At 56.3% G+C, this 19,429-nt stretch overlaps 1 protein-coding gene across 1 annotated transcript; it reads right to left on the bottom strand.

Annotated features, from left to right (window-relative positions):
• Positions 1-168: 168 nt before the first annotated feature.
• On the bottom strand, positions 169-17,885 carry MLXIPL (MLX interacting protein like; the record flags this gene model as incomplete). Its single annotated transcript, XM_084219095.1, has 17 exons — positions 169-302; positions 705-834; positions 1,964-2,087; positions 2,386-2,513; positions 2,718-2,837; positions 2,999-3,111; positions 3,747-3,921; positions 4,261-4,334; positions 4,975-5,575; positions 5,658-5,830; positions 9,378-9,455; positions 10,132-10,330; positions 10,627-10,671; positions 10,878-10,967; positions 11,160-11,242; positions 11,380-11,486; positions 17,590-17,885. The coding sequence occupies 17 exons, from the start codon at positions 17,883-17,885 to the stop codon at positions 169-171; spliced, it is 2,670 nt and encodes an 889-aa protein (XP_084075221.1).
• Positions 17,886-19,429: the final 1,544 nt, after the last annotated feature.

Genomic DNA, 19,429 nt, shown 5'->3' with positions numbered 1-19,429 from the left:
GTCCTGGCTCTTCCCGGCCGTGCCCAAAGCGGCGCCGGGGCTGAAGAACCACGCGGAGTCCGTGGCACAGCAAGTCCTTTATTGCAGGGGGACAGGGCGGGACAGCCCTCATGCAGTCCCGGCTCCCCACGCCGGCGCCCGTGGGACACCCCGGAGCCCCTGGAGCAGTCAGATGGAGGGCGTCCCAGCGCCGCCGGGGCGTCCCAGCGCCGCCACTGCCCGCGCCGCCTGCTCGGGGACACGGGCCGGGTCGCTGAGGATGGAGGTGGAGATGCTCAACTGCCGCAGGGAGCTCAAGACGGCTGCAGGGATAGGGGACATGGGGCTGGAAGGCGTGACCCATCCTGGGGAAGACGGCCGTGCCCGGCCCTGCTCAAGCCCCCAGAATGGTGGTAGTCGTCTCTTCCACAGCCCCAGCAGACGCGGTGGAAGGAAACCCACCCTGAGGGGCTTTGGGGAGGGCTGAGCCTGCCTGCCAGGACACGGGGTTGGGGCACTTCCGGCTCAGCTGGGACGTGGGTGTGACAAGAGCACGGGAAATCACTGAGCAGGAGCCCCAGGACATCCCACAGATCAGCTCTGCCATCCCCCAGGACACCCCTCTCCTTTTCCCCTCTGCCTTTCGAGGATGCCTTTCATGGACTGAGGAGTCCATGCCTACCCAACTTGCTCCTGGTGCCACTGCCAGGCACAGGGCCACCTACTTGGGCGAAGCGCTGGGAGGGAGCAATGCTGGTCCAGCCAAGCGAGCGATGTTTGGGTGAGGCTCTCCACGCTGGCTGTGGACACCATGCCATTGAAAGACTCAAAGAGGGGCCGGATGATGATACTGAACTAGTGGGATCAGAGGAGTTAAGGACCAGCTTTGCTAAGACAATGGCCTCACTCCTCCCAGGTGTGGGCATCACCCTCTTATGGCAGCAGGACAGACTTTCCTGTCTGGACATGGAGCAGAACTGCTGGGACAGCAGGACAGGCCGTGGAACAGACCTGCTGACTGCCTTCCCAGCACAGCACCACACCTGGCACTAGCCCAAACTGCTGGGGTGATGGCATAAGTGTCACTTGGGTAGGCAGTGGGAGAGATGCAAAACCCCTGTCATAGCTGGGGCTACTAGAAAACGTTGCTGAAACACACAACATGTCCTCCAGAGCAGGTCAGGGAACCAGCTAGCAAAGTGCTCAGGGGCAAGGCAGGACACCAGTGTGTCCCATAAGCTCCCCTATTGCTTCTAGCCTGAAGGGACCAGCCTGCAGATTTTGTGCAGGCAGTAATCCACAGAGATACTTCCACCACAACCATGTCCTAGAGCCCATGTTGGCTTTATGATACCCCATGTCCTGAGGAAGGAGCTCCCCAGCCCTGCATCAGAAGTCACCTCTGCCTTGTCCAGATGCCCTGTGCCAGATGGGACCATGGGCAGCAGTGCCTCTCATCACTCTGCCACTTGGGATTTCACACACCTCACAGGCTCTGCCAGTGAGTTTCAGTGTGTCTAATCTATGCTCAGAGAGGAGCAGATCCAGCCCTTTGCCCACAGGTTCCTTGGCCCTTGATCCTCTCTATCTCTGTGCTTCCAGGGTATGGCATGCAACCATGAAGACCAAGCCATCAGGTCCACAGCTTTGTGTCTGGACCTTTCCTAATCCATGGCCGCTGCCTCTCAGAGCCAGTTCCCATGTCATCAGGAGCAATTCCCTCCATAAGCTTAGCTCCACTTCCCTTCTCCCTGAGGACCATTTATCCAACTGTTTTTGTTCCCTTGGAGTAGAATATCCCTCCTAACCACAGAATATCAGCATGTTCCCACCATGTGACTTTCGCTGGGAAACATCTCCCTGTGATCCCCAAAGCCTCCAGAGCTTGAGGGACCCCAAAGACCCAGTAGCAGCAGATGAACCAGAGCACCTGGTGCCTGGTGGAGGGTGAAATGGAGTAGCAGGCACTGGCCCTGAAGGATACGATCCAGAACTTCCAGTTCTGCAGTGTGGAGGAGCGAACATACTCGTCAAACATTCTGCGCATGTGGTCGAAGCGCTGCCGTGTGATGGGAACTCCTGTGGCCGGCAGCTGCTCCTGGCACAGGCTGTGGGGCATAACCAGCATTGTGGGGCCATGTTCAGGAGGTTGGGAGCTATGGAAGCTCAGCAGGAGTTGCCAGCCAATGTCCCCCTCCCAGGGCAGGTGTGGGACCTGGCCCTACTTTCTCCTGCCTCTTGAGCATCAGCCTTCTCACAGAGAGGGTTTGAGGAGGGACAGTGAGTTGGGAGGTGCTCCAGGGAGACCTGCCATGTCCTGCTGCTATCCTGGCACTGCTGCTTGACCTGCCTGGCTACCCCAAAGCAGCCAGTGCTCCCCCATCTCCCCCAGCCACGCCCCCTTACTTGATGGAGCCATTGAGCTCCTCGATCTGCTCCCGCAGGCGCTGTGCCTCATCCTGCAGAGCTGCCCGCTCCTGCTGCAGCTTGCAGATATACTCGGCTGTCTTCTGCAGGGTGGTGGCCTTGCTGACCTGGGAGGCCGTGGGGTGAGAGGGGAAGGGAGCCCAGACCACCCTCGCACAGCTGTACTGTGTGCCTGCTGTGTGCTCCAGCCTCCTGCACCACAGGCTGGGGTGCAGGAGAGGAGCTCTGTGCTGTGGGTCACAGCAGGGATGCAGTGTCTCTGGGTGATGTGCCGTGTCCCTCCATGCCCAGGGCTGGCCCTGGGTGCTCACCTTGATGCTGGGCTGAGCACTCAGTGTGCTCACCAAGCTGTGCAGTGTGGTGAAGCCAAGCTTGATGTTGAAGCGTCTCTTCTGCTCAGCAGAGATGTGTGTGATGCGGCGGCTCTCCAGCTGCAGGTCAGCGCCGTCAGGCACCTCCCAGCAGTGGGGACAACCATGGGCCACCAGCCCCACTGGGAACAGGCTGGCCCAAAGCTTGAAGTGAGGGTGGATGGTGTCTTGGGGGGAGGAGGAAAGGAGGGTGCATATGAAGTTGGCGGCTCCTGCCATACCTTGGTGGACTCAGGCCTTCCTGGACGGGACGTGGGCTGGTGCAGGGAGATGGTAGTGCCCTGCCTTGCAGTGGGTCCTGGGGAAGCCTGGCTGGGCTTGGGCCAGTCACTGCCTGATAAAGGGAAGATGCTGCTATGAAGAGAGGGATAGCAACAGCACTCATGACAAGGTGACGTCTCAGCACCTGGGCTGGGCAGAGAGGGGCATCCCACAGTGCTGCCCCCACCCCAGGACAAGCCACCCCACTCAGCTGATGGGGATGCTCCACTTCAGCCTCCAAGCACACATTATCCCAAGTCCCTCTCATTTTACAGCTGTTCAGAAATGGCAACATCTGGGATTTGAGATATTAAATTCCCAGCATTTCTTGGGGTGGAAATTGCAGGGAAAGAGTTGCGAGGGCAGCAAGGTTGTGGTATGCAGCACCAAACTGAACTGAGAACAACACCAGAGCCTGGTTTCCAGCAGCTGCGCTGGTTACTGTGGGTGAAAGCGGATGCTTCTCGCTCCAAAACCAAGCTCCGGGGTTTCAAAACCACAGTCCGACATTTTGCTCCATTTTTGTCTATCCCTATTTCTGCTTTTGCTGCTGGAGAAAGAAGCAGGTGAAGGGGCACAGAAGGAACCCTCCATGCTCAGCAGGAAAAATAGAAATAGCCAGGATTGTAGCCAAAATGAAAATTCCCACAGTGCTTGGTCCGAGCTCTCTGCAGGAGCTCCAGTGCCCTTGGGGTGCTCCAGACTCACCACAAGCTGAGGTGGGGGACAGCTGCTCTGCCTTGGGGACTTGCAGGGGGCCCAGCTGTGTTCCCACTGCGTGCAGCAACACTTGGGAAGGGCTGGAGCCAGGAGCCAGTCCTGGGCTCATCTGGGCCATTCTGGAGAGGAAGGTGGCAGGAACTTTGGGGACAGTGCTCTGCTGCTCGGAGAAGACAGAGGAAGGGGGGTTGGGAGATCAGCACACCACGCACACCAGGTGGCACCAGGATGTGCAGCCCCTGCCACCATCTGCAGGGGCAGCCACAGTTCCCCAGAAAAGGGGCCCTGCAAGTGGGATGTCTCTTACCTCTGCCTTGGTTGTTTTATAGGAGAAGAAACTCAGCCATCTCCTGCCATCCCCAGCCACCCAGCCACGTGCCCCATCCTTCCCTCCATTTCTGTCCAGCCCACACCAAAATGTGACCCCTAGAGCCCATCTCCACCCCTTCCCCAGCAGCCAGGAGAAGGCAATTCCCAACCTGGGGAGTTGTTGAGTGCTTACCTCGGAGACAGGGGTCGTGGGCATGAGTCCTGCACCTATTGAGCAAGGGGTATCCAGCGCCAGGTTCTGCTTGGCTGAGGGGGCACGAAGTAGATGGGCACTGCTGTGTGGGGCTCTTGGGGCTGGGGTGACCTTCCCTGCCCCAGGAGATGGCTAGCCTCTCCCTGCACCAGAACTACTGCAGCCCCTTCTCTGCTGGATTGCCCCAGACAACAGGGATCCACCTTTGGAGAAGGAGTCTGTTCTCCTCACAGGGGAGTTCTCAGGAGGTTTGGGCAGGCAGGGAGCCCCAGCCCCTCCTCAAGCAAGCAAAGGGACATAACTGTGCCCAAGGGACCATCCCATCACACCCACAGGCAGCATATCGAGTAGGACTCCAGTGACCCCCTCCCCCGGCCTGTTGTGCCAACAGAGCCATAGAGACCAGACTAGGGACACTAGGAACTGCTAGGAACTTCCCATCAGTGCCTGTTGCCAACTCCTGGGGCTGGGCCACATGTCCCTCTGAGGCCACTGAAGTCAGGGCTGATCCTTCAGGCATGGCTTCACCCCTGGGTTTGGAACTACCCCACTATGGGGACTGACATGTGCCCTGCCCAGTATTCCCTGTGTCCCAACCCCAGGGACAAATGGGGTCCCCACTCTGATCCCCACAACAGCATGCCCCCCCCCCCCTCACTCCTGTGTCCCCCCACAGCCCCCCAACCCTGTTACCTGTGGTCAGGAGCTGGCTTGGGCAGGGACTGGGCTCGGGCAGGTGGGACAGGGGGTGTCCTGGCAGCCTCCTTGCCTTGGTGCCACTGGGCCTCACCTTGGGCCCTCTACCCTCACCCTCACCCTGGGGTGGCCCCTTGGCAGGAGTAAACCTGGGGTTGCCCAGCAGGGCAGGGGGCAGGAGCTGGGAGACAGCAGGGCTGGAGTACTCCTGGGGCCCCATGTCTGTGGTATAGCCCAGCCCTGGGACGTAGGGGGCAAAGCAAGGGCTCGAGAGAGGGGAGGCAGGATGGGTGGCAAGCGAGGGGTCAGGTGAACTGCTGTAGGGAAACTTAGAGCGGGGGGCCAAGGTGGGGCAGAATGGGGGTTCCAGGCTCAGCAGTGGTGCCCGGGGGGATGGGGTGGGGGGGACATAATGGGGTGTTGGTGGCTCCAGGCTGAGGCACTTGCCAGGGAAGTCGTACTGCAGTGTGGGCTTGTGTCGGAGCTGGGGGCTGAGGCTGCTTGGTGCCACATCGGGGGGTTCGGGGGGCAGGGGGGCCAGGGGCAGCTCAGAGCCCAGGAAGGCGCTGTGGAGGCTGAGCTGGGAGGCACCACTGGGCTGCAGAAGACATGGCAGGGTCAGGGTGGGTGACTGGTACACCACCAGTAAGCCAAAGGCTTCAGGCTGGGATTCCACTCACCTGGAGGAGGGTGCCAGGTAGGAGTGGGGCCTCAGGGCTCACAGGCAGACCCCGAGCACCCATCAGGGACCCCCCACTGCTGAACAGGGGCTCAGCCATGGGTGAGAAGCAGGATGGATCCTGGTAGCCCGGTTGTGTCTGAGATGGCGGTGGCCGGTGGCTGGTGAAGATTTCTGCAGAGCCAAGTAGAGACACAGTGACCGGCATAAGTGGACCTGCCCGGAGAGGAGGGGGATGCCCTGGGGCATGAGGGTGGAACCACACCCTGCTGCTGGCACTGTGCACTTTTTGGGGCCAGGGCAGCTCCAGCATATTTTCACCCATGGCCAACAAGTTCTGTGCTGCCCACTCCAATGTGCTGTGCGTGCAGCCTGCGGCTAACCACATCCCATGGCCTTCCTGAAGCCGAGCCGCGTGACCCTGCCGCGACTCCCACTCCCTTCCTCTCTCCTTCCCACAACCCTGGTCCTTCCGCAGGCCCAGACACCACAAAGGGTGGGCCCCAGACTTTCAGCAGCTGTCTCCCTGGGCACATCAGCCCCATGAATGCCTTGGCTCAGTGCCTGTGTCAATGCTGGTTCTGGCATTGCCACGGGGAGGGTTTTTCATGGAGAGGATGACTGTGGGACATGGATGGCACTGCTGGATGCTTCCCTGTAGGATAGACTAGGAGGGTTCACTAGGTTTGCTGCCCCTGGCACAGGTGCAGTGCCTGAGCAGCCACTGGGGACAGGCACTTGCACCTCCTCTGGGAAGCACACAGCAGTGCTCTCTAGCCATTGCCTGGCACGGCAGTGCCAGCTCCAGGCCCTGCTGCTAGTTCTGCCCACCTGGTGTGCACAGCCATGCTAAGAGCACCATCTGTGGTCCAGGCTCCAGCAGCTAGGGTGCCCTGGCTGGGACCCACAAAGGCCTAAGACCCTGCTGAATCTACACCAGAGGAGCAAACATGCCAGCACTGTGGGAGGCCAGGAGACTGGGCATGGTGATGATTCCAGCACGCCATGCGCTGCCATCTGAGGGGAACACTGATGTGAGACAGGACAGAGCCACTGCTAAGATGTTCCAGTCAGCTCTCAGAGTGCCCCTTACCCCTGCCACAGCCATGGTGAATCCCTGACAGCATGTCAGGACCACCCCTGCCCCTCCAAAGGCCAGCACTTTGTGTGTGCCACAGCGCTGCCAGGCAGGAACATGGCCTTCCTGGGGTGCAGTCCAGCCCCACATTGCCCCCACCTCAGCCATGCTCACACCAGGATGTCTCTGCCACCAGCGCGGAAGTTCTGCGGGTATTTATAGGAATTTGTGATGCCCAGCCTGCCAGATCCTCTTGTGCCTCTCACCATGCCTATCAGACCCTCTTGTGCCTCTCACTGTGCTACAGGGATGGAAGGTGCCTGGGAGTCCCTGGCAGCCTTGTCGTCCCTTTCTCCCGCCCCTTCCTTACCCCATGGAGATCTTGCCCATGCTCCTCCTCACTGTTGTATCACCCTGTTACACTCGAGGCAGTGCGGCATGGCCAGGGCACAGCCTGCTCAAGGGAGAAGAGCCTGCATGGTCAGCAAATCACACCTTTGGTATCCTGCTCAAACCTGGGGATGCTCTCCAATGCTGTTGGGCCTTTCCAACCCAAAGACCCTTCAGCACTTGTCCCAGGCCTTGGGGAGAGCCCTGCAGTGCAGCAGGGCATTGCCACCCCATGGGACAGACAGCCCAGCCCCAGTGCCCAGCACCAATCCTACCTGGAGCACAGTGCCAGCAGGGTGCAGGGCTGGACTGCTCCCTCGCCTCTGCCATCAGGACTTGTCCATCTGCCTCACACCGCACTCCAGCACCCGCCGCAGACACGAGATGCTTCCTCATTTGGGGATTGGTTTGCAGGCACTGACTGACAGGCACTGAGCTCTGCCACACCACCCCACACAATGACAGCCCTGTGACCCCATGGTGGCTACCCCACATGCCTGCCCTGTGTAGCTCTGCACGAGGCTGCTGGGTGATCCTTGCTCCAAAGCTGCCTGCCCTGCTGAAAAAGTGACCTTTTGGGACATAATTGGGTTGGCTGGCACCCAGCACCCTAATCTCTTCTCCCCACTCTCCCCACGGGGTGCATGGCACACACAGTACTCCGATGTAACACCTTATCACCCAGGGAGCTACTCCATCCAGGACAAAACTCCCATCAACAGGTTTCCAAGCACCCCAGGGGATGCTGCTCTGTCCCAGGACACACTAAGCCTGGCAGACCAGGAGCCACAGTTAGGCTGGGGACCCTCCCCAGCCCCAGCATTGTCCCTGGGCTGAGGCACTGGACATGGTCAGAGCAGGAAGGGATTGTAATTCCTTGCAATGTTGTGGTCTGCAGTAAGACCCATCCCATTGCCAAGAAGCACCCTGAAGCAAAAGGTCTTTTCCCAGGAAAAAAGCCAACCTAACTGATACATTAGTTCAGAAAGGAACCACCATGATCCTGCCATCTCTGCTGAGCTTGAGGCCATGCTGGACCCTCAGAGAGGTGCTGGAGCTGCTGCTGTGACACCATATAGGATCTCTCAGGATAAGGAACACTTACCAAGTGTCAATTTTGCCCACTTGGAGCTGTCACACTTTCTAGGAACTGATGCCCACTTGGGGAACCAGGGGACAGAAGGTAAAGCACCAGCCATGGCAATAGACCCTCTTCTCAGCCTGCCTCACTCTGATGGGATCTCTGGTTGAAATGAGTTGAGAGGGTGCTGGCAGGAGTCTTCCCACCTCATCCATCCCAAGAGTATCCATCCCAAGGCCACCCATGCCACCACCTGCCCTGGCACATAGAGCGCCCAGCCTGCTCCCTGCCAGCATCTGGTCTTGCAACATCCCACAGCCATATGGCACAAGTACTCTTTTTTCCTCCTCCTAGAGGAAGCTGAGATGGGCCATGGAGCTCCAGGCTGCTCACACAGGGGTCTGGAGATGCTGGTGCTGCCCAAGGCCACTAGCTATACCTGGGTAGCCAGCAGGGTCCCACCCTGCACAATATGCACAGGCTACCAGCTCTGACATATTAGAGGGCAAAGCTGGTCCCCAACAGTGCCTTGCCCTGGCATTTGGGGACACTGCTGTCACCAGGACATGTCCCAGCTGACTGCATGGGCATTCACAGCTCAGAGCCTGCATGGCAGCATGGGGCAGTTTGCCACTGCCCACTTGGTGGTGTTCCCACAGCTAGAAACCAGGGCCAGATTTGTCTTTGGGCAGCCTGGCAGGGACAGTGACTTGTCCTCAGGGGATGTAGCACAGCCTTGCACAGTGTCACAGCTCCAAGCCAACCACCCAGGCTGGCTAGGCAGTGGGTGAGGAGGGGACTCAGCAGAACCTACTATCTAGAGGTTTCCTCTTCCTCTGGGGGACAATTGTCCTTCCTCTATCTGCAGCCAAAATGAAGGCCTTTAGCACTCCTGGAAATAACCTCTTTTTGTAGAAATCCCCTCCCACACCTCCTGGCCAAGCCTTCCTGACCTTCTATGGCTCTTTCCAAGGACAGGCAGACACAACAAGGCTCTGCCTTCAGCCCCTGCCCATCTATGCTGCTTTTCCCATGTCATTAGACGTCCAGTGCTTTCTGCCTGTCTCAGCAATTCCCACTACTGCCAGGCCAAACCTGTGACCCCCCATTTTAGGCAGTCACAGTGTGCAGGGCTGGATGGGATGTGGTACCGCATCCAGGCTGCCTCTTACCTGATATGTCCATGTCATCCAGGCTGGGCTGCAGGGGTGCCAAATCCGGCTGTATCATGTCAGCATTCCCAACATATGCTGGAAGAGGATAGAGCTGGAACATCAAAGCCCAGATACTGCATCCCTGAGACCCACCTTGAGGGCTGCTCCCACCACTGCCCTGACACCTACCTGGCTTCCAAACCTCTGTGTCACCCCAGAGTCACACTGTATCATTGCACCCTGCCCTGGGCAGGGAGATAAGTGCCTACCCTGAGGAGAGCCAGGGCCCTCCCATCCCATCTCACCACTGTCCATCAGCACCTCTAGGGCCTCGTCCAGTTCCCAGGAACCCCAGTGAAAGGCTGATTCTTGGCACAGGACCTGGCTGGAGCTGCAGATGCCCGAGGGACATGGCCAGGTAGGGACAGCAAAGAGTGGCCATGGAAGCAGGACCTGCCCTGGGGGCTGGGGCAAAGTCCTTCAAGGTGCTGGTGGTCCCTGGGGAGCTCAGCCCTCAGCATGCTGGTGCATAGAGAACAACAGGAGAAGGGGATGATCCCACCCTACCCAAACACTCCTCAAGCATCCTCTCCCCTGGTGGCTCCTGTTTGGGCAGAACAGTAACATCCTTTCCCCCTACCCCATCAGGCCAGATGCCAGGGGACCCTGCCTGCCCAAAAAGACGTGGCTGGCAGCTCTCAGGGGTCAAGCCAAGACACAACATCTGGATTCCTCGTCCACATCCTGGTGAAGCATGGTCTGCAGCACCTACCATCTTCGGGGAGCACCTGGTGGGTGCTGGGCATCTGTGTCATGGTGAAGAGGGTGTCAGATATGTCTGAGAGGAAGGTGTCCAAATCGAAATGCTGCCTGCTCCCATGCTCCTCCTCCTCATCCCCAAGCAGCATGGGCACAACGTTGCAGAAGAGCTGGTTGCACCATTTCTCCGTTGGCCTCCAGACATCCTCATCCTACATGAGGTAGAACAAAGGAGCTAAGTGGATGCCTTTCATGCGTGGGGTCCATGTCTGGCTCCCTGGCTGCTTCCCCGGCAGCTCCCATGCTCCCTGAAGTGTTTGCTCCCTCCAAACCTTAACTCCTGGCACATTGCTACTTCCAGAGGGTGAATGCAGCATCCCAGAGTCTCAGCATCTCATTCCAATGGGCTTATCATGCCCTGAGGCTTTTCTTTGCCTTTCTGCCCAGTGCAGGGGTCCAAACTGTGCTCCCCTTTCTCCCTCTTCCCACCCTTTCTCAGCAGACTCACCCGCTTTGGACTGGAGATCCCTTCCTCCCGTGTGGATTTTCGGAGCTGGAAGGAGAAGACAGCCTAGGTCATCCCCCAGGCAGGGAGAGCCCAGGGGGCCAGCCAGCATCCCTCTCCCATGCTGGCAAAAGTCTGTCATGTCCTGCCATGTCAGCCATGGCTCCAGGGAGCCATGTTCCATCCATCACACTGTTCTATCCCACTACTGGCACTGCCACAGGATGGGGAGCAGCATGGGCAGAGCCACTCACCCGCTTCTTATAGTAGATCCTCCATTTGTGGTACTCCCTCATCACCACCTCAATGCGGCGTTTCCAGTAGTTGCCCTCCAGCACGACAGCCTGGGGGTGCAGGATAGGGGGTTATGGCTGAGCTCTCTGGCCCCAGCACCCCACAGCCAGGGCTGCTTTCCCTGTGCCATATCAGAAACACCTTTTCCAGCAAATCTATGAAAAATAATGTGTCCCCAGATCCCCACCGTGCCACAAAGATCTTGGTGCTGCCCCAGAGAGCTGCAAGGGACCCCGCCCTACCTCTGGTTTTCGGTGCTCATCAGCATCCATGCCCTCCAGAGGGGTGATGAAGCCGCACACAGGGTTTTTCCTCCGTTCCACATCTGCACAGGGGAGAATACAGCTCACTGTATCCATGCCCCATCCCTATCTCTAGACCTGTACACAGTCATTCCAGTGCCAGTCCCATCCCACTGGCACAGCCTGGCATCTGGCAGTGGGGTCTGGCACCCATACTCACATTGGATGTACCATGCTCTCCAGATCACATTGTTGAGTCGAATTTTATCCCAGCAAAGCAGCCGCAGCCCCTTGAAATTCTTCCACTTCGGAGACACTAGCTTCCCACTGAAACACCAAGCAAAGGGGAGGCTCAGGGGCACCACCTTGAAAGATGTCCAGGGACCACCAGCCTGGTGGCAGGTCAGGAGCAGGTACAGCCACGTAACTCTGCTGCAGGTGCTTGCCAGGAACCTGTGGGAGCACCCACTGGAGCATTCCAAGCTCCTGCACACCCTGGAAGCAGCACAGACCTAAACCCTGAGCTTCACACACCCACAGAAGGCTTCTCAAACCCCTGGTTTAAAGCACAGCCCATTGAGGCATTGATTCCTTGATATTTGAACCCCAGCTTCGAGGTGGGATCCTGCTGCCCCTGATCAAGTCAACTGTGTCCTGGCCCTGGGGGATGGGAAGGTAAGTTTCCTGCCGAGGTGAGATGTGTGGTGACATGTACTGTAGTGCTTCTTGCCTCATCACAGTGTTTGGGCAGATAATTCTGACCCTTCCTTTAACACCAGGCAAGGCTTGAAAATGCTGCCTTCAGCTGGGGCAGTCAAGGGCAGCCCTTGTGGAGGGTCTGGGAAGGCAGGACAGCACTGGAAGACGTTCAGGATGTTAAGGGACACTTGCCTGTGCTCCAAGACAGACACACAGTGATACCAGCCCTGCCCCCTCAGCCCGAGCTGCCCTGACCTCTTCTCAACATCAAACTCTGCAAACCTGCCCCCCCAGCCCGAGCTGAGCTCCCTGCTTCCCATTTCCTGGTTCCCAGAGGCAGCTGTGTTTGTTCTGCAGCTCATTGTAGTGGTGGTGGTGTCCCTGATGGGACCTGAAGTGCAGGAAGTCTCATTTCACTCCTTGTCTTGTTTCCATCCAGCCAAGGAACACAGCCCCTCATGTGCAGCCACCGAGGATGTCCTGAGGGTCCTGCTGCCCCAGGAGCTCTCCGGGGGAGGCCAGGGTCCCTCTGCCTTACTTTGGGATCCATTTCACATCTCCAGCTCTCCCAACAACATGGCATGGCCTCGGGGCAATGCCAGGTGCTCCAGGAGTCCCTTTGAGAGCTAGCTGCAGGCTGCATGGCATTCCTGCATGGGAAGCCATGTCTCTCTCCAGTAGAGAGTTTGTACCCTAAATATCTAGGTGCTGCTTTGACTCCCACTTTTCCTTGGTACCTAAGTGGAGCAGGAAAGGTGGAAGCTGAGTTGGTGTCAGGGTGCTGTATCCCCTGGTCCCAGCCCCTCCATGTGCCACACGGCCATGTCCCAGGGAGGTGCTGGGAATGAGAGTGGTGCATGAAGCCTCCGACTTGCTCATTAAAGCTGGTGAAACCTCTAAGTGTTCTCAAATAATGATTTTGGTGGGTTCTGTTTTGACCTGCCTTGAAATCTGTCTCTAGCAGAGGGAGAAGACTGGGGACCCCTACAATTCCAGAGCCTGATGCAGGGATGCGTCTAGGAGCAGGTGGAGGAGTGGATGGAGATGGTCTCCCAAGGGAGACCCAGCCTGACACATGGCCCCAGGGGCTGGAGAAGGACCTGCGACTCCTACAGAGCCTAGAGAGAGTTAAGGCTGACACTGACCACTCTGCTATCACCAGGATTTTGAACTTTCCCCAGGCACGCATGGCAAACAGCAAGATGGTGCCAAGTGGAGGAGCCAATGGAAGGGACAGGATTCCTGGGCACATGGCCAGATCATGCTGGTCAAGGCCATGTTCCTCACTCACAGCCAGCTGAAAAGAGCAGCCTGAGGCTGTGGGACACACCTTGGCCTCGTGCAAGGCCAGTGGGCCATGGTTAGGAGTTGCTGTGGGGCCTGGAGGCAGCAGATGCCTTTGAGCTTTACCATCAAATGCCTTTTTTTCCCCCTTCATGATCCTTTCAGTTTTGGGGCTTAACAGGCTGATCTTTGCTCCCTGCTATGCCTTGAAAAGGGCCCCACCCTTCCCTGCAATTATATCCCCTGGGGAGATGGATGCAAACTTCACATTGAACTGCGGGAAGGTTATAGGGTGCCCCAAACAGGTTGGGGGACCTGCTGCCCTACACTATCAGAAGGAGGGGGACACGGATCCCACCACTGGCTACAGGGTGTTTGTGGGATAGGGTGAGGTCGCAACAGGGCTCAGCCTGCGTCCAACACTGGCATGGGTCCAGCAGTACCTTGTTTGGTCTGTGATTAATTTATCCATCCAGCAGTTTCAGGTGTTGCAGTCCCTGATTTCATGGCAACATGGGTACTTTCCTCTTCATCGGCAGCAAGAGGAGCTGCTGTATGGAGAGGAGTGATCTGGAGAGATGCAGGGCTGCACCAGCTTACCAGCCCAGCCCCTCTGCACAATTCTTGAACAGGATCAACCTCAAAACCTTGAGGAATGACAGAAGAAAGAAATGCAACTCTCTGCCACGAATGACAGTAGAGCCACAGTGCACCATGGGTGTGTTTAGCCCAAGCACGAGCCTTTCCCACTCATCAGACCCCCTAGAATGGAGGTCTTCTGCAAGAAAAAATAGGGTTGAATGCTGAACTCCAGTGAGTACATTCCTGGAGTTTCTGCCTGGTGTTCACTAGCCCTGTGTGAGCATTTAAGGCACCGTGAATTAGAGAATCAACAGCAGCAGTTCCACTTCTCCCAGGGGAGACACAGGCTGACAAGAGGATGAATTAGTAGGGAATTGGCACACAAGAGACCTTGTTTTAAATCACAAGAGAGGCTGAGTGCATACTCCAAGAAACTTCCCAGCCTGATGCTTGTCAAACCTCCTCTCTGGAGCACAAGACAGATGTTGCCAGGTAAGACCACGAGTGGCTGCAGTTCACATCTCCTAGTCTGCCCCCAGTTTTCCTTCCTTCAGGAGGATGTTCCCCAGGTCAGTGATTCACAACAGTAAGTCACAAGAAGGGGTGGGAGCCCAGCCATGACACTGTGCAGGCCACACTGTGGTGATGGAGACGATGAGCCTTCTTGTGCTAAGGCCAAAATGTCAGCAGTTCCTGAAGGAGCTCAGCTCCCACCTCAGCTTTTTGGGTAATGAGATGCAGCCAGGTGGGCTGTAGGGAGAAAGAACATTCTAGGAATGCAGGATGTTGCAGGAGAAGGAGTGGGAAAGGATCATTAAGCAGGAAGCTGCTCTAAATGTCCTGGAATACAGGTAAAAAGGAACTGCTTCATCCTAGCCTTAGGAGGAAGACCTTAGAGAGAGGAGTTGTCTCTCTTTGGGGGATCTGAGGAAACAAATTACTGTGGGAAGTAAACCTTGATGTGGAGAGAGCATTTCTTTACCAGTGAGGGGTGATGCACAGTCCTGCCCATGGAAGGAAGATAAGTCATATCTCCAGTATGATTGCTTAGGCTGAGACAGGACTAATATAATATCTGTGAAATGCAGAGGAGGAATGCTGGAGAGGGGAAAAATTCCAGCCGTAACCATTGAAAAATATTTAGGGAAAGTTTAGTGAGTTAACTTTGAAATGGTGCGAGCCCAGACAGCAAAGGATGGGTGGCTACAGCAGTCACAGCTCACGAGGGGACAGGACAGTTTTCCCCTCTGCTCCACACTGCTATGGCCAAGTCTGGACATTGTGTCCAATGGACAGAAAAGGAGGTTGACAAACTGGAGTGATCCTGGAGGAGGCTATCAAAGTCGTTGGCAACTAAAATATGTGACAGAAGAGGACTGTCAGGGATGGGTTTGTTCACCCTAAAGAAGGTGAAGAGAGAATTACTGCCATCAGCTGCCCTAAGGAGGAGACAGAGCCAGACAGTTCCAAACATGCACTGAGAAAAGCCAAGGGGAAATAGACATAAGAATTGGAACACGTCAACTCCAAACTAGAGCCATGGACAGCAATTCCCTGCGGGAGAGGGGCAGCCCTGAGCAGGCTGGACAAGTGGTGGGGTCATATACTAGGAATGTGCTCCAGATGGGCTCCATCTGTCAAAGTGATGACCCTGAGCAACCTGACCTGGCTTTGGATCTAGCCCGGCCCTGCATGAGGGTTGTATGAGGAACTCCACAGGTGCCTCCCAGGTGACAGCTTACAGTGGTTTCTCCTTGGTTAGGAAGTTAGTCTGAGTTTAACTGTGGGTCCTCTCCTGAGGGCTGGAGGATATTGGGCTGGTGACCCCAGCTGAGGCCTTGCTGCCTCTGGGAACCTGGCTGGGAGGGGAGGGTGTGAAATGGCAGGTGATGCAGAAAAGTATCAAATCAGACAACCCTAAATGTAGAAACACACCAAAAACACTTAGATCCGTTTTCCCACCCTGATACCTTTCTCCAGCTTCTACCTACAAGTGTGTCAAAAATGTATTAGCAAAAGAAAGGCAAAGTGAGCTGGGGTTGCCCAACCTGGAGAAGTCTCTGGGGAGACCTTAGAGCACCCCCACCACCCCCCCCACCCACCCAGTGCTTAAAGAGGAGAGCTGGAGAGGGATTTTGGTCAAGGGCCTAGAGTGACAGGACAAGGGGGAATGATTTCACAGTGTCAGAGGACAGATATAGATGGGATATTGGGAAGAAATTCTTCCCTGTGAGAGTGGTGAGGTCCCAGCACAGGTTGCCCAGAGAAGCTGTGGCTGTCCCATCCCTGGAAGTGTCCAAAGCCAGGCTGGACAAGGCTTAGGTGAGTGTCCCATTACATAGGAACCCGTATCTGCACTGCATTGCTCAGTGCAGGAAGGAAATGAGCCACTGAGAGTCCAGGGAGTAAGGAGAACTGGAGCAATGGAACCCTGGCTGCCGTGGAATGGCCAGCCCCTAATCACACACAGTACTCCAACTGTCAAAGCCCTTGTACCTGTCATTTCCAGGACACTTGCCTGGGAGCTCCAGAGCCCAGGGGCACACTGAAGCTGCCTTGCACCTCATGAGTCTATAGTTTGAGCACCCTGGTGTGAAAAGCTGCAGGGCTCAGATATGGAAAGAATGGGGCTGGGAGAGGAAAAGACAGCAAGGCCACCAGTGTCTCTATGACCCCTGTTTGTGGCACTCAGGGGTGACATGCCCAACTAGGAAGCATGATCCTCACCTGGGTCACCCCATGCTGAGGCTCCCTATGCTCCCAGAGAGCACTGCCTTTCCCAGCCCCTTGGAGCAGAGCTGTGCTGTGCTGGCTGCTGGCAAACTGGAATGATCCCACCCACCACCAGGGATATGATGATGGGTCAGAGGTACACAGCTATGTGGGAACTGGTACCCTTGGAGCGCTGTCTCTGTGCCCAGCATCCCCAAGGATGTCCTGGCAGTGACCACATTCCCTACTGCGTCGAGCATTCAAGGACTCCAAGGCAAACCTGAGAGCTCAGCCACTGGATGAGATCTTGGATGAGGTAATGGACACCTCTTCAAGGCTGCTTTGCTGAGGTTTTGCTTTCACATGGTAGAACAACATCAGCTAGGTTTTCACATTTGGACATTTTGGGAGAGCTATACAAGCAGTTAGGCACTGACCCCAGCAGAGCAAGTCACGCTGATGCCATGCTGGAGAGAACTCAAAACCTTGGGGCTTGGCAAAGAAGGGAGCTGCCTCCAAGAATGTGGACCATGGCCATAGGAGGCAGTCTGTCCTGTAGTCACCAAAGAGCTCTCACTGGGCTTTGGCAATTTGTGTGGCAGGGGAGCAATGCAGACACCTATCTGATTTTTCAGGAAAGAAGGATGAAAGCTTTCAGGAGACCTCAGACAAAACCCGTGCATCCATCCAGTCCCAAGTGCTACTGCATGTCATGGAATAACCTCAGGACATGGGGACAGAGTCAAGGACGGAAGGCAGGACTCCTGCTCTGGGCTGGATTGCCAAAGAACTGAATGTTAGCTGTCCACAGGGTCACTGCTGCTCTACAGAGTGTGCTAGGTCTGGCCATGGAGGAAATACAGCTGGGCACAGTGACACCAGATCTCATGGGAAAATGGAGGAGAGTCAAGCTTCACGTGGAACAGAAAAGCTTCTAACCTGGCTCCACAGCCAACAACCCGGCATCAGCTCTTTCTCCCTGAAACTTCCCAGGATGGCAGTTTCTGAGCATATGACACATCACAGCCCATGGAGAAAAGGATGAGGAGGTCAGATGGAAACAAATTCCTGGCTGGGGAACAGGGCTCAGCTAGCCTCCTGCCTTCAGCTAGCTGGGGGTCCATAAGACACACACAAGGGCTCTGGGACTCACCTGTACTCCAGGCTCATGCACTCAAAGAGCCGGGTGAGGGTCGGGTCAATACTCCGGGGATCAGCCAGCTCAGGCTCAGCACGGTGGTGCCGTCGCCGGGGCAGTGAGTCGCTGTGCGGGCACGAGACCATGAAGTGGCCACTGTGGATGACCTGGGAGTAGTTCTGTGTCGCAGCACTGGGTCCTGTGCCACCCACAGCTGCATCCTCTGAGTCAGAGTCAGAGTCGGAGACGGGGCAAGGCCCAGCTGGAGGCTCCAGGAAAGGTCCTGGCAGTCCCACCTGAGTTCCTGCCATTCCTGCTGCCTACTGGAGAACCCTTATGGATCTGACCCAGCGCTGTGATCTGTGTCCCAGTTGAGCTGAAGCCCTACAGACACTGCATTGGCATGGAGCACATGCTGGACTCCTCCGTTCAGAGCACTGGCACCACGCCTCCTCCCGGGCCCCTCCTCCACCCAGCCCACGCCGCCGTCCGTTCCTTGGCCAGGGTTCAGCGGTTGGTTGCCCAGGGCAGATTCGCTGCCAGCCCTATTTATAATGCTGGTGGCTGATCCCGCCCATGGCAGACCATCAGCAGGACACGTCCAATGGCCACCAAGCACCAGAGCTTCAGCTCCGTGCCACCATCCTGCTCTAGCAGTCTCCTGACAACCGCAGCTTTTACATCCCCCACACACCTGGCGAGGAGCACTGTGGGTCCCCTGTCCCCCCTTGCTGTGGCCAAGGGTTGGCTGGCAGTCGGCTCTGTTTACCTGGAGTTAATCACTGATCCCGGGTGCTGGTGGAGTGAAGTGCAGGCGGTATTTACCCAGTGCCTCTGCTTTAATGGATCTCCTTGCATTTTCAAGGGAACAAATACAGATTAAGGGACACAAACAGGTAAGATTATAGCAACAGGCACTCAGCTCAGCGCAATGCAAGCCGAGGCACTGAGCCAAGTGCCGAGCTGAGAAACAGCCCCAGGAAAGCCTGCTCCAAGCTGTGATCCAGCAGGAGAGGGGATACAAACAACAAATGTGTGAGAGAGCAGATATGAGTTTGGGTATGGTGGGATTTACACACCTTGTTGTCATGTAGTCCTTAAAATCAAAGAATCATCAAATCCTAGAATGATTTGTGCTGGAAGGGACCGTAAAATTCACCTCAATCCACTCCCCTTCCACTAGACCACGGACACCTTCCACAAGAACAAGTTGCTCAAAGCCCTGTCCAACCTGGCTCGGAGTACTTCCAGGGATGAGGCAGCCACAGCTTTTCTGGGCAACTTGTGCTTGGACCTCACCACTCTCACAGGAAATAATTTTTTCCTAATATCCACTCTAAATCCACCCTGGATTGCCTTCTCCTCTGAGGTTTCCTGAGAGAGGTGGGCAGGCAGGGCTTGATGCACCAACCCCTGCTCCACAACACTGGATCTTGGATACATACAGGATATGGAATGTGCCATCGCAGCCAGACCTGTGTCACAAGCATCTGCCCACTGACCTGAGCCACAGAAGGACACAGCACATATCATTTCAGATTTAAAACCCTCCTTTTCTCTCTAGTTTCTGGCAACTTCTCTCCCAGCCCCACAGCCTAGAAGGAGCACACATGCCTGGAAAGTACTCAGGCAGAGATCTTAGGTACCTCCGATTGAGATACAGTATAAATGGGTGGGATAAACTCAGAATGGATGTCTGCAAACATTGGAACCCTAATCCAGTTTGTAGATGGAGCTGAATATTTTCCATACCACCCAGGTGAGTCCAAGAAGGGTTGGCAGCTATCCAGAGTATTTTCCAGAGCTGGAAGAAGAATATGCACAAAAAGCTGCTTGGACAGCTTCTACGCTGGTT

Source organism: Fringilla coelebs, assembly GCF_963513975.1.
Source record: "Fringilla coelebs genome assembly, chromosome: 20".
NCBI lineage: Eukaryota > Metazoa > Chordata > Aves > Passeriformes > Fringillidae > Fringilla > Fringilla coelebs.
The sequence above is the reverse complement of the archived record's forward strand: the minus strand, read 5'-3'. Positions and strand labels throughout refer to the sequence as shown.